Source organism: Betta splendens, chromosome 14 (assembly GCF_900634795.4).
Source record: "Betta splendens chromosome 14, fBetSpl5.4, whole genome shotgun sequence".
NCBI classification, from domain to species: Eukaryota; Metazoa; Chordata; class Actinopteri; order Anabantiformes; family Osphronemidae; genus Betta; species Betta splendens.
In genome coordinates, this window is record NC_040894.2 from 10,572,476 (window position 1) to 10,595,787 (window position 23,312).

The 23,312-nt window shown below is 53.6% G+C and overlaps 2 protein-coding genes across 5 annotated transcripts; both read right to left on the reverse strand.

The window, feature by feature from the left end:
• Positions 1 to 307: 307 nt before the first annotated feature.
• Positions 308 to 2,120, reverse strand: LOC129602980 (uncharacterized protein DDB_G0290685-like). The gene is made up of 2 exons (XM_055502184.1): positions 1,984 to 2,120; positions 308 to 1,251 (listed from the first exon to the last, which is right to left on the reverse strand). The coding sequence occupies exon 2, from the start codon at positions 1,241 to 1,243 to the stop codon at positions 437 to 439; it is 807 nt and encodes a 268-aa protein (XP_055358159.1). The 5' UTR covers positions 1,244 to 1,251; positions 1,984 to 2,120; the 3' UTR covers positions 308 to 436.
• A 2,223-nt stretch (positions 2,121 to 4,343) lies between these two features.
• ksr1a (kinase suppressor of ras 1a) lies at positions 4,344 to 21,051 on the reverse strand. 4 transcript variants are annotated; one of them, XM_055502178.1, is made up of 20 exons: positions 21,030 to 21,051; positions 13,117 to 13,257; positions 11,204 to 11,351; positions 10,606 to 11,095; positions 9,953 to 10,158; positions 9,809 to 9,878; positions 9,658 to 9,741; positions 9,512 to 9,573; positions 9,329 to 9,438; positions 9,089 to 9,257; positions 8,836 to 8,877; positions 8,483 to 8,531; positions 8,323 to 8,386; positions 7,618 to 8,102; positions 7,448 to 7,544; positions 7,232 to 7,365; positions 7,014 to 7,145; positions 6,792 to 6,927; positions 6,581 to 6,714; positions 4,344 to 5,802 (listed from the first exon to the last, which is right to left on the reverse strand). In XM_055502178.1, exons 2-20 carry the CDS (start codon positions 13,246 to 13,248, stop codon positions 5,796 to 5,798), a joined length of 2,751 nt encoding a protein of 916 aa, XP_055358153.1. In that variant the 5' UTR covers positions 13,249 to 13,257; positions 21,030 to 21,051; the 3' UTR covers positions 4,344 to 5,795. The 4 variants fall into 4 exon arrangements, with proteins under 4 accessions (XP_055358153.1, XP_029028847.1, XP_029028846.1 ...); XM_029173014.2 differs by lacking the exon at positions 21,030 to 21,051 and adding an exon at positions 19,342 to 19,901 and having other exon boundaries at positions 9,953 to 10,134; XM_029173013.2 differs by lacking the exon at positions 21,030 to 21,051 and adding an exon at positions 19,342 to 19,901.
• Between the last annotated feature and the right edge of the window lie 2,261 nt (positions 21,052 to 23,312).

Genomic DNA, 23,312 nt, shown 5'->3' on the forward strand with positions numbered 1-23,312 from the left:
GACGCTCGCGTCTGTGTTTTGCATCGCAAAGCGCTGAGCTTGGAGGCACAAAGCGTTGCATCCATTATGATGTCACGCGCCGGCAGGCGCACGAATCTGCCCAGGACGGCGGAAGCGGCCGCATATTGTGCGCCTGAAAGGCCTTTCTGTGCGGCTTTGTGCGCCGCGTTGCCTGCGAGTGTGGCACCGGCCACAGGAGGCGACGCGCGCCGCCTGCTAATGGAGGAGCACAGGCAGAACTCTGTGGAGGCACCAGGAGAGTCCCAGATTGGGCTTTATTCTATAAAATAACACAAGGTGACATCGCTAACAATAATAACACGCTTTATTATCGAGAGAGAGAGAGAGAGAGAGAGAGAGTCAGACAGTTATTGAAGTCCCGCATTGAAGAGCTGCCGTCGCTGTGACGCGTGAAGGTGTTGCTCAGGCGCCGCCTCTACACCGCATCCTTCGGTTCCTCCGCGCCCCCGGAGGGGGAAGCGGCCGCCGCTTCGGGCTGCGGGCCGGTGACGGCCCCCTGCGGCGGAGAGGCGGCGGCCGCAGGCGCCTCCTCCTGGTTCTCACCTGTGGGCGCCGCCCCCTCCTCCTTCTTCTCCCCTCCCTCCTCTTTCTTCTCCCCTCCCCCCTCCTCCATCTTCTCCCCCTCCTCCTTCTTCTCGCCCCCCTCCTCCCCCTTCTCCCCCTCCTCCCCTCTCTCCCCCCCCTCCTCCTTGGCGGCGCCGTTGGCCAGCTCCTCCTGTGAGGGGCCCACGTCGGACAGCAGCACCCTGGTCTCCCGGTCCCCCCGCCTGCCGGTCGCCGTGCAGTTGTCGGTGCTGCCGCCCAGGTCGAGGGAGCGGCTCCGCCTCCTCAGGCGCCGGCTCAGGGTGCACACTCTGCACGCCAGCATCAGATTGGACAAGAGCAGGACAGCGGAGGCTAAGATGAGCCCCGCGGCCACCAGGGTCACCGGACGGCACTCAGATGTGGAAAGGAAATGAAGAGGTCCATTGGTGACGGGCTTGGAGGTGGTGGAGGTGGAGGAGGTGGAGGAGGTGCTGGTGGTGTTAATGGTGGGGCTGGTAGCAGGGGTGCTGGTGGTGGTGTTGGTGGAGGGGGCAGGGGACTCTAATGGAGTGGACGGGCCGGTGGGGCTGCTGGGTTCTTTTGACTGCCCAACAGAAGCATTGTTCTCACCAGCCAGAGCTCCACGCAGCCGAGGGCCCAGGACCAGGAAGACGCAGAGCAGCAGGAGGCCCTTCATGTCGGTGTCTGAGAGGACATTAAAACACACTCAGGTTTCCGTTGAGTCGTAAACGTGCACCGCGGCTCTGACCCTGATGACCCGCTCCTCCCTCATCCCTTCACAAGTCCGCCTGGTCTCACCCCTGCAGCCCTGTTCTGTTTGACCCGGTTTACCCGGACTCCGCTACCGGACTGTGGACCTGACACAGTCATCTGTGCATTCGGACCTCTGATCTCCCCCCTGTTTGGACTCCCCACCCATCCTGTTCTGCTTCACCTCATGCCTTGTGCCTACTCCTCTCCACGTGGTGAACCACTCCCTGTAGATACTTACTACCTGAATTATAGCTTGGATTTAATATAATCCGTCTCTGGTTCTAAAGCAGGTCTGTGTATTCGACCATCACAGTCGAAACGCTGAAGAGACTCTGCTGATCTCTTTGCTCTGCTGATGTTAAAGTCCTGTAACAAACGACGAACTGTTCATATATCTGGTGTAAAAATGCATCTATCTAAGTATTCAGGTATAATTTATAGAAACAACTACTACATTGTCATTGTTAGTTACTATAAATGTTCGTTAACATAATTTATACCTTTAAAAGTTTGTCACATGACTGCAGACTAGACTTACACATTTAATTTGTGTCCTCGTATTTAGAAAATATCAACACAAGTTGCACACAATTTCACAGCAGCTCTGAAAACATCAGACTGGCTCCATTGTAACGGCTGGTGGCCAAAAAAAAGGTCACTTACCGTCGGCGGACGGGTCCCAGAAGAAGCGGGTTCTGTGTAAGTGGACTGTGCTGCAGGTGAAGGCGGACGACAGCTGTGTGGAGAGACGAGAATGGGTTTCATCCTGATCAGCGACGCGCTCATCGGGCCGCTTTTTTACTTTACTTACTTCTCTATTTGGACTATAATAAGAATAGGAAGTGGTTTAGATTTTGTGCTCTGCGCTGGAGTGGTGCTGGTGCCGCGCTCACATCTGTGCGCAGGGAATATAAAAAGTCGCGCTAAACGCTAAAACCGTAAATCCAACCCACTGTTTGTGGCCTGTTTCAAACAGGCAGCTTTGGCCTCGTTTCTGTTTGAATCAGAGTGAGTTGAGCGCGTTGGGCCCAGTAGCACCTGTAGAACCTGGATAGAAGTGGATAATGTGTAATTATTTCACAAAGTATTTTTATTTGTGAATAACAGTACTCTACAATAAATAACTGGTTATTTATTGAGCGCTCATGTGCAAATGTGAGCAGAACGTGACCCACCGAAAACACATCTCACATCTGGATATTTATGTCCAAACCACACACGCTCACACGACGTTTTATTTATGCTCAGGTCGATCCGTTCCAAACATAGAGCAGCGGCACCGAGTCTGAGACGCTTCACTTCACACCCTCTTCTAGTTAGACTCCACTTCTCTGATGAACACCTGAATGACGTGCGACAGCAAGGTGACTCTCAGGTCGCGGCTCCTCCGTGAGGTGACGCCGGCTCGTCTCCACCCAGAAACCGAGGGGGTCCTGTTGCGCGTTTAAGCTTTAAAAAAAAGTCTGCGTTAAAGTGCAGGTGCACAATGAAAAAAACAATCACTCGGGGGAAATAAACGAGCGTACAGTTACAGAGGAAACCAGAAGGGGAAGTATTTCATATAAACAGAATGGCTCTTTTCTTTACTGTGCGGCCAAACTGCTTTGTGACTGAGGTTAGGGGAGGAATTGTGCACAACATTAATGCTCCACATGTTAAGTTGATGTGAAAAACCTACAGACACACGACTAAACCACACATTTAAAGCACACTCACGCCCAAATGCGGTATGAATAGGACTTATTCATTATAACACTTATTAACAGACAAATTTTACTCAAACATCAGAGACAAATGTGATTTAAATACTATTTTCATATATATACACACAAGTTGAAGTTTGAGTGTTATTTTGAGCACAAGGAGGAGGAGGAGGAAGAGGAGGATGAAAGCATAATGAGGCTAAATGAATGAGAGGAAGTGAGAGCAGAAGGAAGGCATGTCAAAAGTCCCACGTCTCCTCCTGAGTGATGGAAAGTCCCGCTCATCACTGACAGTAATGTCATCATGTGTGACGCATACGTGGTAGCGGGTCGATGCGGTGCCGGACGGCTCCGTCGGGGACAACCCCGGCACCGGCTCACGCCTGCTGACAGCTGGAGAGGAAGGCCCCGTGCGCCAATGATTCCACAGCCACACTGATGTATGCGTGAAACGGTTTCCACACGTACAAGTTTCGTCAAACGCTTAAGTCATCGCATGCAAAAATAGTTCATCGTCTTTAACAGCATCCAAAAAAAAATAGCCTTTGAAGAGAAAGAGCATTGTGTGTGTTCGTCCTTCCTCCCTGGCCCTCGCCGAACGAACGCTGGTCATGTGACCCAGTACCACTTGGAGCTCACGGCAGGAGACAAGCTCCTTTTCTTCGCTCCTGGACCCGCACCAGGAATCGATCCATCATTCGTATCAGCGGAAGGCTTCAGACGCAACCGCCCCGATACCTGGTCCAAAGCACCGACTGCAGGCCGCATGCCTCATTTTACTGACAGCGCTCAGTGACACGCAATTTAAACTTTTGATAGATTCACTGCTGAAGAGCTGCATAAGCAGAAATGGATGCAAATACAAGGCCAGCACTTTTCTAAGGGATGACTCCATATTGTTCCTCTATAGATCCAAGAACAGATAAGAAATAAAAATATTGTGCAAAATAATTCACTTTTTCACTTCATCTAAACTTATATATTATAAAATCCCTCTTTCTTATTCCATAAGACACAAAGAATATAGAAAAACAAATGCTATGTTAATATACTCTGTCCAAAGACTGTCTGTTGACTCTTTGTGCCATCTAGAGGTAAAATGGGGTTTTGATCTTTGTGCAGCTGTGAAAGAACCTTCAGTAAAAGTCTGCTTTTCAGTTTGGAGGCGTTTGACTGATACTTGAGTCCAGAGCTTTTCATTCTTCAAAGGTTACTGACGAACCTGCTTCAATTTCCTAATGCGATGAGCACACGGACTCTGTGGACACTAGAGAAATACAAAGTTAGTAAGTAAGTAAGTTAATAAGTGGAAGCAGCCTGTTTACATGACAAGCCTCCTTTTATTGTCTCCCGTGGATGAAAACAGAAACTGTGTGTACAGAATGGTAAACACATGCAATACAAAAATATGAATTTTTACAGTAACATAAAAAACATGTATTGGCCCATTCTAAAAAAAAATTGTACAGCTTTTTTTACAGTACTTTGTACACGGAAAAAAATATAAATATATATGCATCTGTTTTAGCCATAGCAGTACCTAAAATGTTGTGATGTACTTTACATATAAAATGTTTGTACAAATATTAGAAGAATCGTGTTAATTTGCTATACATTAAATAATGTATGTACATTACATACTACTGGATTTTGCGACGCAACAGTAACGCTCTTTCACCAACCCTATGCCCAACACAACACACACACACACGCACACACACACTCAACACAGCACATAAATATAAGCACACACAAGAGGTAATGTTCGAGGAAGATATAGGACACTTTTGCGCCAGGTTCCTGATTATCTTTTTTTTTTTGCGCAGAGAATGAAGGAACTCGTGTTCTTATAAAGTGCACTTTACACTTCCATGAACGGACACCGACAGCCAGCGTTTAGTCTGATCCCGAGCGGATCGGGTTCAGACGCCGTTTCGCTGCGTTCTGTTCATGTCAGTGCCCCGTTCCCAAACGTGATATCGAACAAACTGTTACTTTAGGTTTAAAAAAGGGCGACGGACGACTAAAGACCCTTCTGAGGAGGAAAAAGGAAACACTGCAGATATGACTATTCAAAGCCAAACTAAACAACAACAACAACAACAGCAACAGCAACAGCAACAACAAAAGTTTATGGTTGGTTTCCTCCCGTGGACAAAGTGCATATCGTGTCTAGACGTGGGCTCTGACAGGAGACGAGCCTCAGCGAAACCACAGATGAATGGATAGGTCCATGTGGTGGCGGGGCCCATTTCATGTCCAACAGTGTTCCTGCTTGGTGTGTGTCCGTTTGTGTGTGTGTAGTCAGAGACAAAAAACTGCTGTGTGGTCAGGGCCCCGGCAGGAACAAGCACATCACAGAAGCACAGAGACGGTGAGCCGGCCAATGCATCATCATCATCATCATCATCATCATCATCATCATCATCATCATCATCATCATCATCAGCAACAGACCACAAGCCTCAGAGTCCCAGGCGACATTACAGACCACAGCCCAAGAGGAAAGGCAGAGAGATATTAGATGACGTAGGTAAAGCGTGGGAGGAGCGACCTCCGTCACCCCCCGGCCGCGCACCTCAGCCCACCGGTCCCCTCGGCCCAGCAGGAAAACGCAACGGTTAGACACGGAAGATCGGACTATGGATTAGTGGAAGCAGTGTCTGTTTCAGGCAGAGGCAGCGCTTTGATCAGTCCTGTAACAGTTAGACTCAGGAGCATGCAAGGCAGACCCGGGCTTTGTTTTGCATTGTTTGTGTCTCAGAGCGACGGCTACAACCTAGAGTGGAGGAGAAGGAGGGGAGAAGGAGGGGAGAGAGAGAGAGAGAGAGAGAGAGAGAGAGAGCGAGAGCAAAGGGAAACAAGGGTTAGGCGGTTAGTGGACAGTAACAGCTTCAGTGAGGAAAGCAGCAAGATTAGTTCAACCAAACTTACACTGAACATTCAAAGGCTAAGATCGTGTTATTTGCATTTTCATTCTCTACACCAAAAAACAAGCAAACTGCAAAGTTGGCGAAGCAGAGACATTGTGGGAAACTGTTGAAAGAGAGGCTGCAGTGAAACAGAAGATAAAATGGGAATAAGTGATTGAAATGAAGTATTTGTTTGGTGCATTTTGGATTACATGACTTTCATTTAGTTCAACGAGCAAGCGTTGGGTCGTAACGTAGGTGCGCTTGAACAACAACAGCTCCAAAAGGTCAAAGGTGAACATCAGCACCGAGAAGAAAAAGGCTTTTTCCACCTGTCGTATGATTTGTTTGCGTCCGAACACTGTTTCACCGTTGACTGTGAAGTCTCTCGTGTGCGAGAAAGAAAAAAAACATTGATACTGTACAATTCACAATTTTCATTTACAGTAGCAGACGCAACGTTCACAGTTCCCAGCAGCCGGAGAGCAGATATTCTAGACCACTCTGAGCCGACGGCAGCTTTCTAGGGCTCATATTTACACATTTGACCGACACGGACTCCATCATTCACTCCCCAAACACTGACGCCGGTGGGAACGCGCTCGTCCAGCGTCTCCACGGCCTCCTCCTCACCCGGATACCTACTCGGCAGACTTCCAGAAGTGGCCCGGGTGGGACAGCCTGCGGTTGAGCTTGGGCAGCTTCTCCAGCATGTCGGCCAGCTGGGTGAAGGTGGGCCGCTCCCTCAGGTCGTAGGCCCAGCAGGCCGAGAGGATCTCCTGGCGGGACAGAAGGGTCAGTGGACCTCCCTCCCAGCGCCCGGCTCATCTGAGTGACATGCAGCTCCGTTACTCACGGTGACCTCCTTCCCCAGGCTGATCTCGGCCAGGACCTTCCTGATGCCCTCTCCGCTCCCCACCTGCCAGATGGTGGCCTCCACGGGCTGGTTGGTGATCGGCCAGTCTCTGGCCTGAAGCTCGTACCAAATGGTGCTGGAAGGAGGAGCGAAAGGTCGGCGACGGGGCTCGAACACGGCGGGAGGTCGACGCGGGGGGGAGGGGGGCGAGGGAGCGCTTACCCGAAGGCGTACACGTCCGCCGCGGTGGAAAAAGGCAGGCGGTCCTCGTTGTTACCCGGGCTCATCTTGCGCACGATCTCTGGAGCCAGGTAGCAAATCCACCCGTGCGGCAGTTTTAGCTTATTCTCGCGCCTGGAATGAAGGAGACAGACGCGCGTGAGCTCTCGGACGCGACTGAACGCAGCCCGTCCGTCCTCAGCCTCTGCGCTGCTTCTCACCTCCCCTCCTGAACGACCCCCGAGATCCCAAAGAGCCCGAAGTCGGTGATCACCACTTTATTGGTGTCGTGGAAAACGTTCTTGGACTTGAGATCCTTGTGAACGATGCCTTTGGCGTGCAGGTAGCCCATCCCCTGGAAGACAAACACGCGGCTCAATGCACGAGGAGCGGCCAGCAAACGGGTCTTTGAGAACACATCGAACGGAAAACAGTACCTTCACGATCTCCTGAGCGATTTGTCTCGTCTTGTTAATGTCCAACGTGTTCTTCGTGTCCCTGACGACAGAATACAGCGTCCTGCCTTTGCAGAAACTACAGGGGGAATTCACAGAGAAGGTGAGAGGCGGAAGCGGACTCGAGGTGCGTTTGGCGTCGGCGCGCTCACCTGGTGATGATGGCCAGGTGGGGCGGAGCCATGCACGCGCCCATGAAGAGGACCACGTTCTCGTGCCTCGTCTGTCTGTAGTTCATCACCTCCTTCTTGAAGAGCTTCAGGTGGTCCTGGTTGTTGCCGTCGATCTCCAGCAGCCGGATCGCCACCTCGCCGTGCCACCGGCCCTTGTGCACCTTGCCCCAGCGGCCCTTTCCTATGAGCTCCCCGAGGTCCAGCTGCTCAAAGGGGATGTCCCACTCCTGCAGGTAGACGCTGGTCTGGCTGGGCTTGCGGTAGATGGGGCCCTTCCACTGGTTCCCCCGGGAGCTGGGCAGGTCGTCCAGCTCGTCGCCCTCCAGCTCGCCGTCGGAGCCCATGTTCATGCGCATCTCCCCGCCGCCGTCCTCGTCCTCCCCGTCGTCGTCCTCGCCGTCCTCCTCGTCCTCCTCCTCGGCTTCTGCGTCGTCCTCCTCCACGTCTATTTCCTCCTCCCCGTCCTGCAAAAGTGCAAAAAAGCCTAACTATTTAAAAGCGTCACTCCGACAACTAAGCCCAGTTCATATCTTTAACACTTCTTCTTAACGACTGGACAAATTGCTGACATCATATTAGAGCACTCGCTAAAAATGACCTGAACCATAAACTTGATCTACTGTCTCGTTTTCAAGAGTTCAGAGTCACTTAAAGCAATCGCATCACGCTACGAGCTAACATTACCGCTTCGTCCTCGTCTTCGATGAGCTCAGTGTGGATGTCATCAGCTGATTGTTCTATTTCACTGCTACAAAAAACAGATGGTAGGACAAATTAAACTAAACAGTCTTAGTTTAGCGCTTCAAATCTGTATAAAAGCAATTTATAAAAATAAATGTCTTACACGGTGTCCTGAAGGACGTCAGTGTGCAAATTAGCAGGACTACAGACATCTATGGAGAGAAATATGATTGTTTAGAAAGGATCGAGGAAGAGGAAAACTTCTATCCAGCTACTTTTACTCCCTTTATCCTTTAGGAAGAACACAGTGCATGCAATTCCCCCTACACCCAGCAGGTGGAGCCAAAAGGCTTCTTCTCCTCAACATGCAAGCACTGACCCAAAGATAGCACAGCAACGGCCACAACCCCAAAAGCAAACATGCAGAGGACAAAGACTGTGAGGAATCGGAGGTGTGGAGCACGGGACGATGGGACAGCAACAATGCATCATGACACTCTGGGACCATCGACTCACCAGGGAAGATAAACTGCTGTCTGTGCTGAAAGTAACAGGCGGCTATTGTGTGGGAAAACAAAAACAAAGAGGGAGAGGCCGACAAGCATGGCAGGAGAGAGAGAGTGTCGGTTAGAGAAGCTTCGGCCTGTCTAGAAGAGCACAGATTCAGTTGGACTGTTAATGTCACAGAGGAGAGCGACGGGAGGCGCCCGCGCCCACAGTTCGCGCTGTCGGAGCGCAGCGAGTCGGGGGCGGAAGCGGCCGAGCTCACCGGGGAAGTTGAAGCGACTGTCCCGGTGGCCCTTGGGCGACGGATTGGGGGGCGGAGTGGCGCTGGGGGGGTTGCTCTGCTGGAAGGGCGCCGGGGAGGACGGCGTGGAGGAGGTGGTGGAGGACGGGTTGCTGCTGGAGTCCAGCTGGTTCAGCACCGGAGGGTGGTCCTGGGGACGCGCGGAGGTTACACGCACATACAGGTCACGCACACGTCGGCGGGACCCGAGGCAGATGTTACCTTTTTGGTGAGGGCCTTCGGTAGCGTGCCAAACTGCGGCGCCTCCGGGGGCCGGTCCACCGGGTTGTTTATGTCAGACGGGACCGACTCGGTCCTCCGGATTTTGGCGACTGCGGAGACAAAGCGGAGGCGTCACGGCTTTGCGGGCCCGCGGCGCGGGCGTGGACGCGCTGGGAAACTCACTGGGCAGAAAGGAGATCCGGCAGGACGGGGCCTCCTTGGTGCATTTGTTGTGGCACTTTAACCTGAAAGCAGGAAGGAGACAGCGCTCGAGTCGGGCATCGGGTCTCATCTCGGGTGACGCGGGGCCAGAACTTTCCTCAACTCACCGACAGTGTTTGCACTTGACTCCAAACATCATGCTCTTGTGACACACCTGGCACGTCTGCGACAACCAGGACCTGGTGGAGAACCTGCACAGACCCGAGCGTCAGCCTGGATATCAATAATACACAGTAGCAGCCGACTGATGGATGCTACCTGTGTGTGACTGGGAGGCCTATGTCCCTCCTCACTGCCTGCGGGGAGCTGCGATGCACTGCTACATTATCTAATCGAAGCAAAAGAGACATCAGTTAATCCCATGTAACGTCCCTGCAGCAGAAGAGCTTCAGCCGGACTCACTCTTGACGGCGCCGTGCTCCTCCATCAGAGTGGGCGTGCCGGGCAGGGTGTAGGGGGGGGGCGCCGGCGTGCCCCCCGGGGTGCGCGCCGGCGCGGCCGGGTGGCGCGGCGGCGCCGGCGGCTCCTCGCACCCGTTGCCGTTGACTTGCATATTCAGGAACAGCTTGTTCTTCTTAGCACACCTGCGAGGAGGGAGTTCAGGCGCGCTGCGTTACCCAGACGGAAACGCACGTGAGCGGTCACAGTAGGACGGACGTCCACTGCTCTAATAACATGACGTACAATCGTTTTTCCCAATAAATCTCCATAAGCAAACAGGATATTATGGAGAGTTGAGCCCGTGTGCGTATCCATCCAATCACAATAGGAAGAGGGGTAAATAAGGAACAGGCTGTGTGTGTGTGTGTGTGTGTGTGTGTGTGTGTGTGTGTGTGTGTGTCTCTCTTGCATCAGTACTAGGAAATGCTTCCTGTTTTGACACGACTCGAAAATCTCTGGGAATTTGTGTGTGCAGGGATTAGCTCATGCATTCAGAGCAAAGGAGCAACAGACAGGATGTGAAAGAGGAAGAGGGGGAGGAGAGAGAGAAAGAGAGCGAGAGAGAGAGGATGTGACGCTACGCTAACGCCCGCTAGCACGGAGGCGATGCCTACTTGTTTGTGGGCGGGTCCTCGATGCGGTTGCCCAGCTGGGACTCGTGGCTCTTGCTGCGCGTCAGGGCGATGCTGGGCAGCAGGTGCAGCACTTTGCGGGAGGGGGGCGGCGGCGTGCAGGGGGGCTTCAGGCGGTGGCGCCTCTTGGACGGCGGCGTCACCGGCGGCGTGGACGCGTGTCCGTGGAGCAGGGCCGCGCGCGCCAGCGACATGGGGAAGGGGTCCGTGTGGGGGCTGTCGCCGTGGCCGCAGGACGCCAGCGCCTCGGGCGTGGGCGCCGCCGACACCGAGCCCGAGCGCGGGTGAGGGAAGGTGGCGGAGGGCGTGGACGGGGTGGAGTGGATGGTGGAGGGGCGGGCGAGGGGCGAGGGGCTGTGGGGCCGCAGCGGGGTCCCGAGGCTGGGCAGCGGGTCCGCGCTCAGCAGGGAGCCGCTGTCCCTCCTGGCCGGCTCCGACAGCCACGGGCCGCCGTCCTCCCTCAGCTCGCCACCTGCACACGGACAGAGCAGTCAGAACACGGGCCGAGACCCCGGCGTCGGAACACGGGCCGAGACGAGACCCCGGCGTCGAGAGGCCGCTGGGGTCAGAGGGCTCGTACCTGATTCAGTGGCGCTCTTCAGACAGGAGAGGGCGGCGCTGAGTCGGCCACATTCTTCCGAGCTGGACCCGAGTCTTCGCATTGTGTCCCTCACCTGAGCACCGGTCATCTGCAGTAAGGCATCGAGGGACAGCTTGGCTTCAACTGCCTGCGGAGGAGCGAGAAGAGAAGAAGGAAATGTGTGTCGACAAGTAAAATACGCGCCATTAATAAAATCCGCTGTGAACCTGCAGCGTCCTCACCCTCGTGAGCATTAAAGCACCAGCATGTTGTGGTAATAAACAGGCCCTTCAGCCTCTGACTTGCACTGTTCTTGGAAATCAGTGCTAATCCCGTTTATTATTTGGCCTTTCAAATAATTCCCGTTTCCTCTTATCTGATTGTGCAGATTGTGCAGAAACACAGGCGAGTTTCTTTTTTTTTTTCTTTTTTTGTCACTGGGCCCTAAAATCTGCGGCCGTCCAGCTGAGGGTTGAAGCGCCTGCGTCCTTATCGCATCCTACCGCAACACGGCAGACGGCGAAGTAGGAGATAATTCAGTGACACGTCCTCTGAGTTTAGGATGTTTGATTTTTTTTTTTTTACATGGGAAGTACACAGACGCTTATCAGGTTAAACCCTTGCTCCGAGAGGGCAAACGCCGATCAGAGAACTAGGGCGGCCGCACACCCGCGGCATTGCGTTGATCTGGGTTTTTTTTAATGTGACTACATCAGTTTTGATGAATACAGATAAATGAGTGTGAAAATTTGAGCCACAGACAAACTGATTTACTTGACACAGAGACACGTGTTCGCCTGAGAGGCTTCATAACATGCAGCCACTTGTATAACAGAATGTTGGCAGCTCGTCTACAGTGTGAAGTTACACATTACAGTATAGAAATTGCTCTGTTGTCGGTTATGTTTCGCTCTGAATGAGTCAGCGACACCGTGATGCGTTTACGTGTCCAGGTGTTCAACCGCCCGTTTTCACCAGGCCGCAAAAATCAGATCCGCGCGACACAATCACACGCACGCGCGCACGGGGAAGGGGAAGATTAAGACCACAACAGGGCGAACGCGGAGCAGCTCCGGGGGTTTACAGCAACACAGGAAGGGGAGAAAACGACGAGCAAACGCTGCGGTTTTTGAGTCACACTAGAGCCCAGAAGAGCGTGCGTTCGACGCGGTTGCTTTCGAGCAGTGCTGGAAGACACGTTTGACTTCCTTATTCCAAGAAATACTGAAACCCCACAAGTCAGGACACGATCAATTAAACTCCCTGCAATTAAAAAATGACTGGGTGCAGCTTCCCCGCAATCAAAATCCACCTTTTTAAAATGTCCGGGGAAGGTTTGTGGAGATGTGCTCCACAGGCGGGTCAGGGTGAGCTAACCATTAGCCGGCTGCCGTCCCCTCGCATTAAACATTGACCCAGCTCGGGCCTCCGCTGGCCAGCGCTCGCGCCCGGACGTCACATTCCTCGTCCGATCCGCGCCGGGCTCCTCTCTGCGGCGCCGAGCGGCGGGAGTCCGGCCGCGCGCGCGAATGCCTCGCATTTCCCACATTCACTCCCGTCCCGTTATCGCCGGCGTTCGTGTTTGAACAAGTCGCGCTCGGGAGAAATACAGTAAGCGCCGGAGGGCGAGAAGAGGAGCAGGACGCAACAGAAGCTCGACAAAAAGGAACAGGCTGCGAAAAAACGAAGTAAAGGATCAGAACTTTAAATTAGACTCTAAACAATCAGAGCAGCTGCAGCAGGTTGTTCCATGTTTCTCCATCATAACAATGTGAGCGCATACAGATGTTTGCATAAGCTTGTAAACAGGCCGGACCCTTTATTTTTGATGATCACTGACCAACAACTCCACATACACGGACGCGGCCGACGGTCCCGCAAGACGAAGCCCCCCCCCCCCTCCCCAACGCTACCTGGATGAGCTCCGGCCGCAGGTTGATGGTGCGCAGCCAGTCGCGTAGGCGCGGGTAGCTGTCCAGGGCCTCGGGCCTCTCGCTCTGCGGCACCTTCTGCTTGCACTGCAGCTGTTTACAGATGTATTTCATCAGCTTCACCTGCAGGGAGCAACAGAGAACACAGCGCACACTGATGGGAGGGGCGCGGGCAGAGGCTGCCGGGGCGCTCAGGAGCAACCCCCCCCCCCCACACACACACACCACCCCCACCTGTGCTGGTGGAAACCACACACGGATCATTACACAGGGACTAAAAGCCGCACATCACTAGATTTGATCCAACTGTAAATTCCTTCTGGTTACAATAAAGGTCGACCTAATGCTCGACAGTTCCCGTGCACCTGCAGTAATAACCCCAATGTTTGCCCCCAGTGCACAAGACGCTTAATGAGATCTACACCGCTATTATTGTTATTATAATGAGAGCAGCTGTGGTGCTGGCGCAGCAAACGGGAGCGTTCGGATCCAGGACGGTTCCTCCCGCAGCGTTACTTCAGCTTCTACCTAATAAGGGTTGGGGCGGGGCCTCGCGGTCGCCGGGGCAACCGCGTTCATCGCGTGCGCAGGCCAACGCTTCATTTGGGAAACGTCGCGAGCTCTTTCACGCCAGTGTCAAGTGCGCCGCTGCTGTGTGTAAGTATTAGAAGGCGGTATCGGTTTCAGCCGCCGGCCCGGCGCAAGTCAGATAGAGTGTCTCCTTATCTCGCGTCCATCTGCGAGAGTCCATTACAGCAGGCGGCACCTCCACACCAGCCAGGCCGGGCCGGGCCCTCCGCCCGCCAGTGTCCCTCCCAACGACGGGTGAAAAGGCCGAGAAAGAGGATGGAGAGAGATAAGAGCTCTGACGCTGGTTGTTAAATGCACCGACAGAGTTGTTAAAAAGAATGAGAAACTTCATGTACTGATTGTGAACCAATAAGATAAACACTGACTCCCCTGCAAGAGTGTGCGCTGTTGTAAACAGCGCACACTCTTATCTGTGTCTGGATGCAGCGTGTTTAGGGATCTGGGCTGGTGGAGACAGTGCTTTAGACACGCGCACACGCACTCAGAGACACACAGAGACACACACAGGGACACACACAGGGACACACACAGGGACACACACAGGGACACACACAGAGACACACACAGAGACACACACAGAGACACACACACACACACACACACACACACACACACACACACACACACACACACACACACACACACACACACACACACACAGTGTGGTGTTGTGACGTCAGGTTGCCTAGCAACCCCTCTTCTGAGTCGTCAGCAACATTTCAGTGGGATTTTCCCGTACATGTGAAACACAGAGCGCAGCCACGATACATCAGAACTCACAAATGTCACCCTGCGCCTCCACAGGACCGGGACCGGCCGACGGCGAACGCGTGCTACCTGTTATCAAGTTAAATAAATAGGTGAGGTAGGATTACACCAACAAGGCCCTAAATCCCCGTCTGACATCAGTGGCGGCTGTATTTGTGCTGCAAGGCCGGTCGGGCACATGAGAGAGATAACCACAGACGTCTCGCGTTGTGTTATTTTTGGGTCGGCGGAGAAAAGCTGCGCTTGACGCGGCGGGGGGGGCTGGGTGCAGGGGAGACAGAAGTGGCGTCAGAGCCCACCTGTCTGCCGAGCTAAACAACACCATGGCAACGGCCTAATGCAGAGTGACAGCCGGTGCGTGAGCCGCGGGGGGGTGAGGGTGGGGGGGAGGAGGGGGAGGGGGCCTGACGCAGCAGACTCCCGGATCCAAACCCTCCTCTCACGGCCGCCGCCGCTGCTGCTGACACAGCCGCTCCGGCGCACCTGCCAAGGGCAGCGCGGCCCGTGTGACGGGAGGTCGGACTGAGAGCGCACGCGCTGGCACCACAGAAGAAGAGCAGCGACGGAGAGCAGCTGTAATCTATGTGAAAGCTGCCGATACAGTACACGTGAAAGTAGCGACGGCAGCAGTGGAGCCAGGAGATAATGCAAATGTCATGCAAAGTCCAATATTGCTGTCAAGGACATATTTCATGCAGAATCATGTAAATAAACCAAGACGAAACTGACCAATGTTATACATGAACCGCAATTTCGGTCCGGTACCACAGAACCAGGCGGGTCCAGATTGTTCTCTGCTACCAGCTCAGCCGACTCATCGAGCCTCTGCCTATTTCTTCTTGTTCGGCCCGTTTTGGCCCTGATGCAAGTGTCTGTGGTCGACGTGAGGCAATTTTAGGTATCGGAAGAACGATGTAGAAAGGCTCGTTTTGGTAAATGGCAGAAACGGTAAACGGGGGGTTTCCTCAACACAAGGACAAGGATTCAACACGATTTTTTAAAATCTATTTACAAGCAACAGCAGTGACTTCCTCATGATTCAGAGCTGGGACGAGCAACGCCCCCCCCCCCCCCCCCCCCCCCCCTTCACAAAAGTACAGCAGACCTCAAAATTACAGGATGTAATGCAACTCAACCTGACTCAGTGTAAGAATAGATCAAGGCCTGCCTCCACTTCTCCCCTCTGACTAACACCCCCCCAAACAGAGGCCGACCACTGCAATCGCTCAACTCGTTTCCTCCGTTCCGTCATGCGAACGACATTCTCCATTGTCTCCTTACACACACACACACACACACACACACACACACACACACACACACACACACACACACACACACACACACACACACACACACACACACACACACACACACACACACACACACACACACAGCGGAGCCGCCGCGTCACGAGCAGCGACCCAGCGGATTGGCTCCCGTCGTCCCCTCCCCCCTCCCCCCACAGGCCCCTCTGCGCGTCATTTGATTTTCTTATTTAACAACCAACCCTGAAAATGCGTAGGAAGAAAGGCGTCTAAATATAGACGCAGCTACAACAGCTCGCACCACGAGAGCACAGCGAGAAGCCTCTGCGCCGCTGTGGGGGGGAGGAGGGGAGTCGGGGGGGGGGGACGTCACGTAGCGACGCTCCGCTGTCCACAGGCGAGAAGTGATCGCCGAGATTAAAAAGGTTTCACCTCAACGCCCGATACTTACGAACACGCGAGATGTGCCGTTTATGAGCGATGATCCTAAAAAATAGATAAATACATGATAACAAAGAAAAAACCCCACCAGCACAAACAGCGAGTGGATGCGACGTCTGACGGCGTGAAGCGGGGGGGCGTGACCGGCCGACGGAGAGCGGTCTGAGTGGGATTAACGTGTGAAAAGTGAAGTAGCAGTTAGCACTTCATCTGAGAGGCCAGTATCTCACACACACACACACACACACACACACACACACACACACACACACACACACACACACACACACACACACACACACACACACACACACACACACACACACACACACACACACACACACACACACACACACACACACGGCTCAAGTGGAATAATAAAGCTCTCTGGATGGGATATAAAGTGAGTTCAAGCCTCTCTTGATTGCACTCCAGCGCAATACGGGAGCGGAGGCCGCGTGCACCGCGAGCGCCGCGGCTAGCTTGACCTTGGACGCCGCGCTCGCATTCATCACATGAAGTGGCCCAAAGCTTTGCTAGTAATGACATCCATCGCGTCTGAGTGGGTCACGTGGGACCGCGTCCACGCGGGAGGCGGGAGCGGCCGCATTCAGGCCCGTTGGGTTGAGGCGGGAGTTAAAACGGCGACAGAATCACGCGACGTCTATGTTTAACTCCCCCCCGATGTGTTGACTTCAAAATCTGAGGAATGCGACGAGTGAACCCTCGAAGGAGCGAAAACATACACTTAAGGCGAGATGTGGTTTTCAGATGCAGAACGCGGCGTAGAGGAAGTAGAGGTCGCTTCAGACTTCAGCTGTCTAGCTGCTGCCGGTCCGAGGAGAACCGGGCCTCGCCTCCAGTGCCGGCACAGGACGCTCCAAAGGTCGGCAGAGTGTTTCCAAAACAAGGCCCAGAAGCACTGCTCAGAGCGTTCCACACGCGCGCGGAGCCACGCTAGCCCCTCGGCCGCACGCGCCGGGCCTTTGGCCCGACCCGCGGGCCTCCAGCTGACCCGCGGGCCGCTGGAACGCTCTGATGCCACTTCCACCGCCGCTTGGAAATCCTCAAATCAGACCCGCGTCGCAGACGCACCCAGAACAAGCGGAAACATTCTTTTAATGTGTTCCACCGCCGCAAACGCTATCAAGCTAAGCGCTAAAAACAGTGCGAAGGAAATGTTTCATTATGTTCCACTTTAACTACATCTATTACTGGTTTTCATCTCGTCATTTTATGACGTCTAATTATATATCACAATGTACCTCAGAGTCAATATTACCCAACTGCATGACACACAATAACCCCTATTGAACTAATATGACAGTAAAACCTGCTAAAGGACCTGCAGCTATAATAAAGTGTGCACCGCCTCTATCTGATCAGCAGGAATAACAAACCATGATAACGCACGATAAGGACAGAAGAACCCGAACCAGCCACGTTCAATGGTGGCGACAGAGACCGAGCTCAGAAAATCCCAGACAATAACCGTAATGGTGTCATCTTCACTTCAAGTGGTGAAAGGGTGCAAACAGAGAGGCAGGCGTCTGCCGGTAACCGCCAGCTAATGGACACGTTCGCTCAGACTGGAGCTCACGGAACCGCAGCGCCCACGACGAGCCCGGATCCGGGCCGGCGTCGCGATACCGAGGCCTCCACCGCGGAAACTGGAAGAGGGCCCGCGTCGGGGTGAAACCAAGAACCTCAAGGTGCAGTGGATGAGAAAGCAGAACCCGCAGCCGGCGAATGGAACACTGCCCCCCCCCCCCCTCCTCCTCCCCCAACGTGGCCTCACCGCCACAGGAAGGAGAGCGTTTTTCAGCCTACGAGGGGCGCGTGTGACCGGTGGGCCGGCCCATTGTCAGGCAGAACAATGCGCGTAGGAGCCAGCGCACCCCAGGAAGTACTCTGCCAGAACGCGTCCTGTTCCGCGCGGCCACGGCGCTAGAAACTGCACCCGGCTGCCGGAACCGCGAGCGCAACGCTGGGTCCATGCCACAACAGCCTTTGAGCCGTCACCCTCTTTGTCTTTTCCGGGCCGCTCGTTTTTGGGGGAGAGGTGTCCAGTCATACAGAAATAAAAATAAAAAAAGCAGACATGGATAATTGATAGCCTCCAGCCAATCACGGCTGGATATTCCTTTTATCCACGGTATAGGGCTTAAATAAAGCATGAGGCGGGGAAAGCCATCAGCGCGTCTGGAGGCGGCAACGACGACGCTGGTGATCTACACGCTCAGCCTTTGCAGACAGTCAGCTCCACTTGGCTGCTTTACACAACTCCCCGCACTAACCACCACTTCCCATCAGCCCCCTCAGCACAAGCGGGGCCCGCCGTCCCCGTTACCAACAACAGAGGCATCATGGACTTTCCACTACATGACTCTATCACAGAGACCGTGTCTGTCTGTAGTCTATACTATAGAATTCACTCTCTATGACTGACAGGAATTATGATTCCAAAATGATTAACAGGCGCCTCCCGTGCAGCAAAGGGCTCCCTTTCCACTATATGTGGAGAGAAGCGTGTTCTGAACGGTCGCACGCGCGCCACCGGGCAGGAGCGCCGTCGCACGCCGCGGCCCTGACGCCGCGGATCCTGCGCAAAACAATGTCAAGTCATCGCAGCGCCGCCGAACCGAAATCTGCATCCAGATGCAGGGAGGCAGCGCGTGCACGGAGACATAAACACGCGCCAGTGAGGGAGGAGGGGGGGGCTTTTCGTTTTGCATTTGCCTCGGAGGCCTCGTCAACAGACCGGATTCCTGTGCAGAGGACAGGACCGGCAAACACCAATAATGCGAGCGTCAGATTGTTGAATGTGTGCCGTTAGGCCGGCGCAGGTTCGGCAGCGCGGCGTGGACCGTACGAACACGTCGCCCACTGGAGAAAGACTCCACGCGGAAAATTAACGGCTCGGGACCATTCGGTAGTGAGGGAGATTAAATATCGAGCCCGGATGCGCGCAACGCACGCGTGTTATGGTGCCATCAGCCCGTGGAAGCCACGCAGGCGACACGGCGCCACGGCGCCTCGCTGGGAGCCGCCGTTCGGGCGCAGGCGAGGCGGACGTAGCCTCATGACTCCGCATTTCGCGGACGCGCGTCGGCCGCGGCGCGTCCGGACGGCTCGTTACCTCCAAAGTGCGTATCTCCTGCTGCGTGAGGTCGTTGGACGCGGCGCATTTGGTCCGCAGCCCCTGTAAGCTGGAGATGGAGATGTCAATCATGTTCTGGATGAGCTCGCACTGATGGAGCGCGGCCGTCGCCGCGCCGCCGCCGCCGCCGCCGCTCTCGCTCTCCGGCCGCTCATCACTCTCGACCATCTTCCCACCGCTGGCAGACACACTATCCATTCCTCGGCATCGGGCACGGCTGGGGTTGAGGGCTGGAGTCAAACGGGTCGGCTCACACGGAACACATGCACCGCGTCCGGCGACGTAGCGACCTGTCGTGGAAGTTAGCCGACGCGCGGGTGTCCGCCACCAGCTCCCGATCCGGACGGAGAATGGATCAAGTGGAAGCGGGTTCTATTTCCATCCGTAAGTAGATGCTCGACGGCGTCTCGGGGCGGCGACGCGCTGCTCAGCTCGACCTGTATTTCCAGTCCGTTCGGGCTAGCGACTAGAAGACACTCCGCCGACGGCTCTCGTAGACGCTCTCGCCGTCTGTCAGCTGTTGGGAACATCATGGGGCGCGGTGCAGTGTGGGAAATGAAGTCATCCGCGTTACGCTGCATCCCCTCGACTCCCCCTCATCCGCTCATGCGCACCGAACTATTTTTGTCCAACACGATAATATTCTTATCAAAGGAATTATGACTGTATTAGCTTTTGCTCCGTATATTGCTAAAGCACAATTATACATTAGTGCAAATAGGTCATAATCATAACCTTTGACCTCAGTCGCATCCAGACAGTGCACGCAGCTCTGTGTTGAGGCCTGCAGGGTCAATACACAGCTTTTAGCAAAATGGATACGAATTTAATAAGCATTTAATGATGACATTATCCACTTCATAGACATTTCCCTTAACACTCTCACACATTAGAGGCCCTAGAGATTTCAGGTCCCATAGATGTGTCTGCACAGTGTGCCGCTATCATATGCATGGGGGTGGGAGGAGGATGCAGAATTCCACAATCATTAAGCAACAGTCCACATGGCTCATTGCTGCAATGAGGGTGTGATGTTCCTTCCTTTAATATACCCTGATTATACAATGCTCCGTGAGTCACTTCTCATGGAGCCTCGTGTTCCTCCTCTCCATCTGCGTATCCGTCTCCTCTCCCCCTCTGATGCAGGGGAGTATCGGCTGGAGCTCTCGCTGACCAGACATTTGGCCGCGGGTCCAACCGGCGGCCCCGCGTACCAGACGTGCGAAACCGAAGCAACGGCGCCAGAGACCCGATTGTGGTTTCGCCGGCGAGTATTGCTGAGTCAGCTTCTAGTCAGCGCGCGTCGCTTCCTCTTAATATACACTAACCGCTGAGGACGATACGCGAGGCTGCGAGCCGATCTAACAGCAGTGCAACGGTGGAGCGCAATGTAACGGAGCCGAGGTGCAAGATTCTTATTGTTGGTGTGTGCTGCTACTAACAGCACAGATTTGGTGGTGACAACGCCAGGAGGACACGGACACTTTGCTTTTCTCTCTAAGAAAGTTGCTACTGTCAGTGGCAACGGTGCGATCGGAGCGGAGGGAGGCTGTGTTTAAAGGGAATGGGAGGATTATGATTGTGCACGAATCATAGTCCAAACATTTTACACAAAGTGGGAAAGTTACAGCATCGTTGGTACAAGGAGATACATCTCAGTGCCTCACCTCATCGTTTGTCCAAGTGTTTTTTGTCTTCTTAAAAAGATGCAGTAATCATCGCATAACTCATAATAATGATCCGAAAGGGCGATGCACGTCACATGGACACGCTCATGTCAGCTTACTGAGGACAGCGTGATCCTTCCCAGCCTCACGGCCACTTAAGCTGGTTTAGACTATTGGACGGCAGCGAGAGCACGCGTCGCACAGAGCTGCAGATTAAATTAGACCTGCAGACAACCTGATTAGCAGCTACGACTTCCAGGAATGTTGAACCCCACCGGTTTCATCTGTGCATTTGTTTCACACAGTAAAACAAAGTATTTTTATATGAATCAGGCTGATAGAGGCCTGTTGGTTTTCTCGGTGTGATCAGCAAAGCCCTGCTGCGTTCAGGAGCCGCCGGTCGGCCCGGTGGGCTTCAGAGTTCACTGCATGTTGTTGTGTCTCCTGTCCAGCGCTGTGAATAGCGGGAATCCGTCGGGCGCGGTCTCGGCTCGGGTCCCGCGGAATTTCAGACAGCGCCCGTGTCAGTCTGCGGCGATCGGGAAAGGCCGCGCTTGTCCTGTTTGGGTGTGAAGAGGAGCTTCACGCGTGTCAGAAATGCATGGTTATAAAACCTATTCACAACACTGTCACTGAACATGACTCTCGTTGGCGGATTTCACGCAAAGTTCAGGGCTAATTATAGCCCTAAAAAAACAAAAAAGCTGCGGTTCCCTTTCCCCGTCACAGACTCAGTACTCGTGCTCTCGTCTCGAAAACCGTTCCCACGTGTCACAGGCACAAAACATAGCCACTGTAAGATGAGCAAAGTCCCTGACGACACCACGCCTCGGGGGGAGGCCACCGGCGCCGCACGCTGATTGACTACAGAACTGAGTCATTTAGAGTAATCGCTGTTACCTGGAGTTGTTTTATAGACAGATTAGTAAAAAGGCCTTTGGGCTCCTTGGTGCCATGGCAACATGTTCAGTCATTATCATGACCCGTTAATATATTAAATATACGTAATCGAAACAGGAAGTAATAGAGAGCACCTCCTCTGAACTCTGGTTCAACTCTCCGCCCCACAGCCTTGTTTGGTTTTACTATTGTTGCTGCACACATGCAGGGGAACGGAGATGAAGGGGCCTGAGACAAAGCAGCGGTGGACTTCAGCTGTGCAGCAACAGGAGACGTGTTCAGCCTGAAGTGCTGAGGGCACGACACAGACGTTTCCCGGCAGTTCACGTGTTCACGTCGCTCCTTTCTCACAGTCTGTGGTGACACAAACTTGCATTAGCTCATCTCACTTGTGAGTAATCACATCCCCCATTGTGTGGTGTATAAAATGACCGACACCTCAAGTCCAGTAGATGAAATAATATAAATATAAATCTTCAAATTTGCCAGTAAGCTGTTAAATGGCCAGAACTGGGATCCTCCTATTTTCATAGGGGATCACGGAGATAAAATAAGCTGGAGAAATCAGACGGATGCTTGAAGTGTGCACAGACGACTCCATCTGCTGGACGGATCTGTAGTGCAAAAACATGTCCTACTTTTAATCTCCAAGACATTCCTTGTGTGGGGACTGTCTGGAAACAACACAGATTAGAGTGCTGGGCTCCAAACCGGCCGTGTCGCTCCGACCTGCGGAGGAATTCAGGCGGTTCTGCGGCGTTCAGCTGGCTGTGTGTCACCTACGCCTGAACTGCAGCAACACAACACAACACAACCCAGTAAACGTGCACTGGAGGACTGAACGCGCTGCGCTTGTTGGTGCCAGATGCGACGGCCTCAGCGTGTCAGACGCAGCTGCCCTTGGGGGGTTTCTAAGCACCGGGGTGCTCGGCTTTGACAAAGAATAGATTTATTAGTGGTCAGAGGCAGTTTTCTGGCTGCAAACAAATAGTCAGTGGGTGAGGTCAGAGAATGACCAGGCTACGGGCAGCATGGGGACAGTGCAGCAGCTGGCCTTGTGTGGTCTGGAGAGCGGCTAGTTTTTAGGCCACAATTATTATTATTATCCCAGTCTAACCCCGTAGACAGACATCTGGGGAGGCACAGTGTCTGCGTTTGTCGCTCTGAACAGGTGTAGCCCTACTGGACATTCACAAGGAGTAGTGGTGGGAATACCCGGGTTTCTTAACCACATTAGATGCATCTCTTGCAGTATTTAGCCCGTCACCCTTTAGATTTAAATCAGGTTTGGACATCTGGACACACCTGGATCAATGTCAAAGTTTTCAGGAGCCTCAAGAGTTCCTTCACTTCCACCAACTTAACTACTGGTGCTTTAATAAT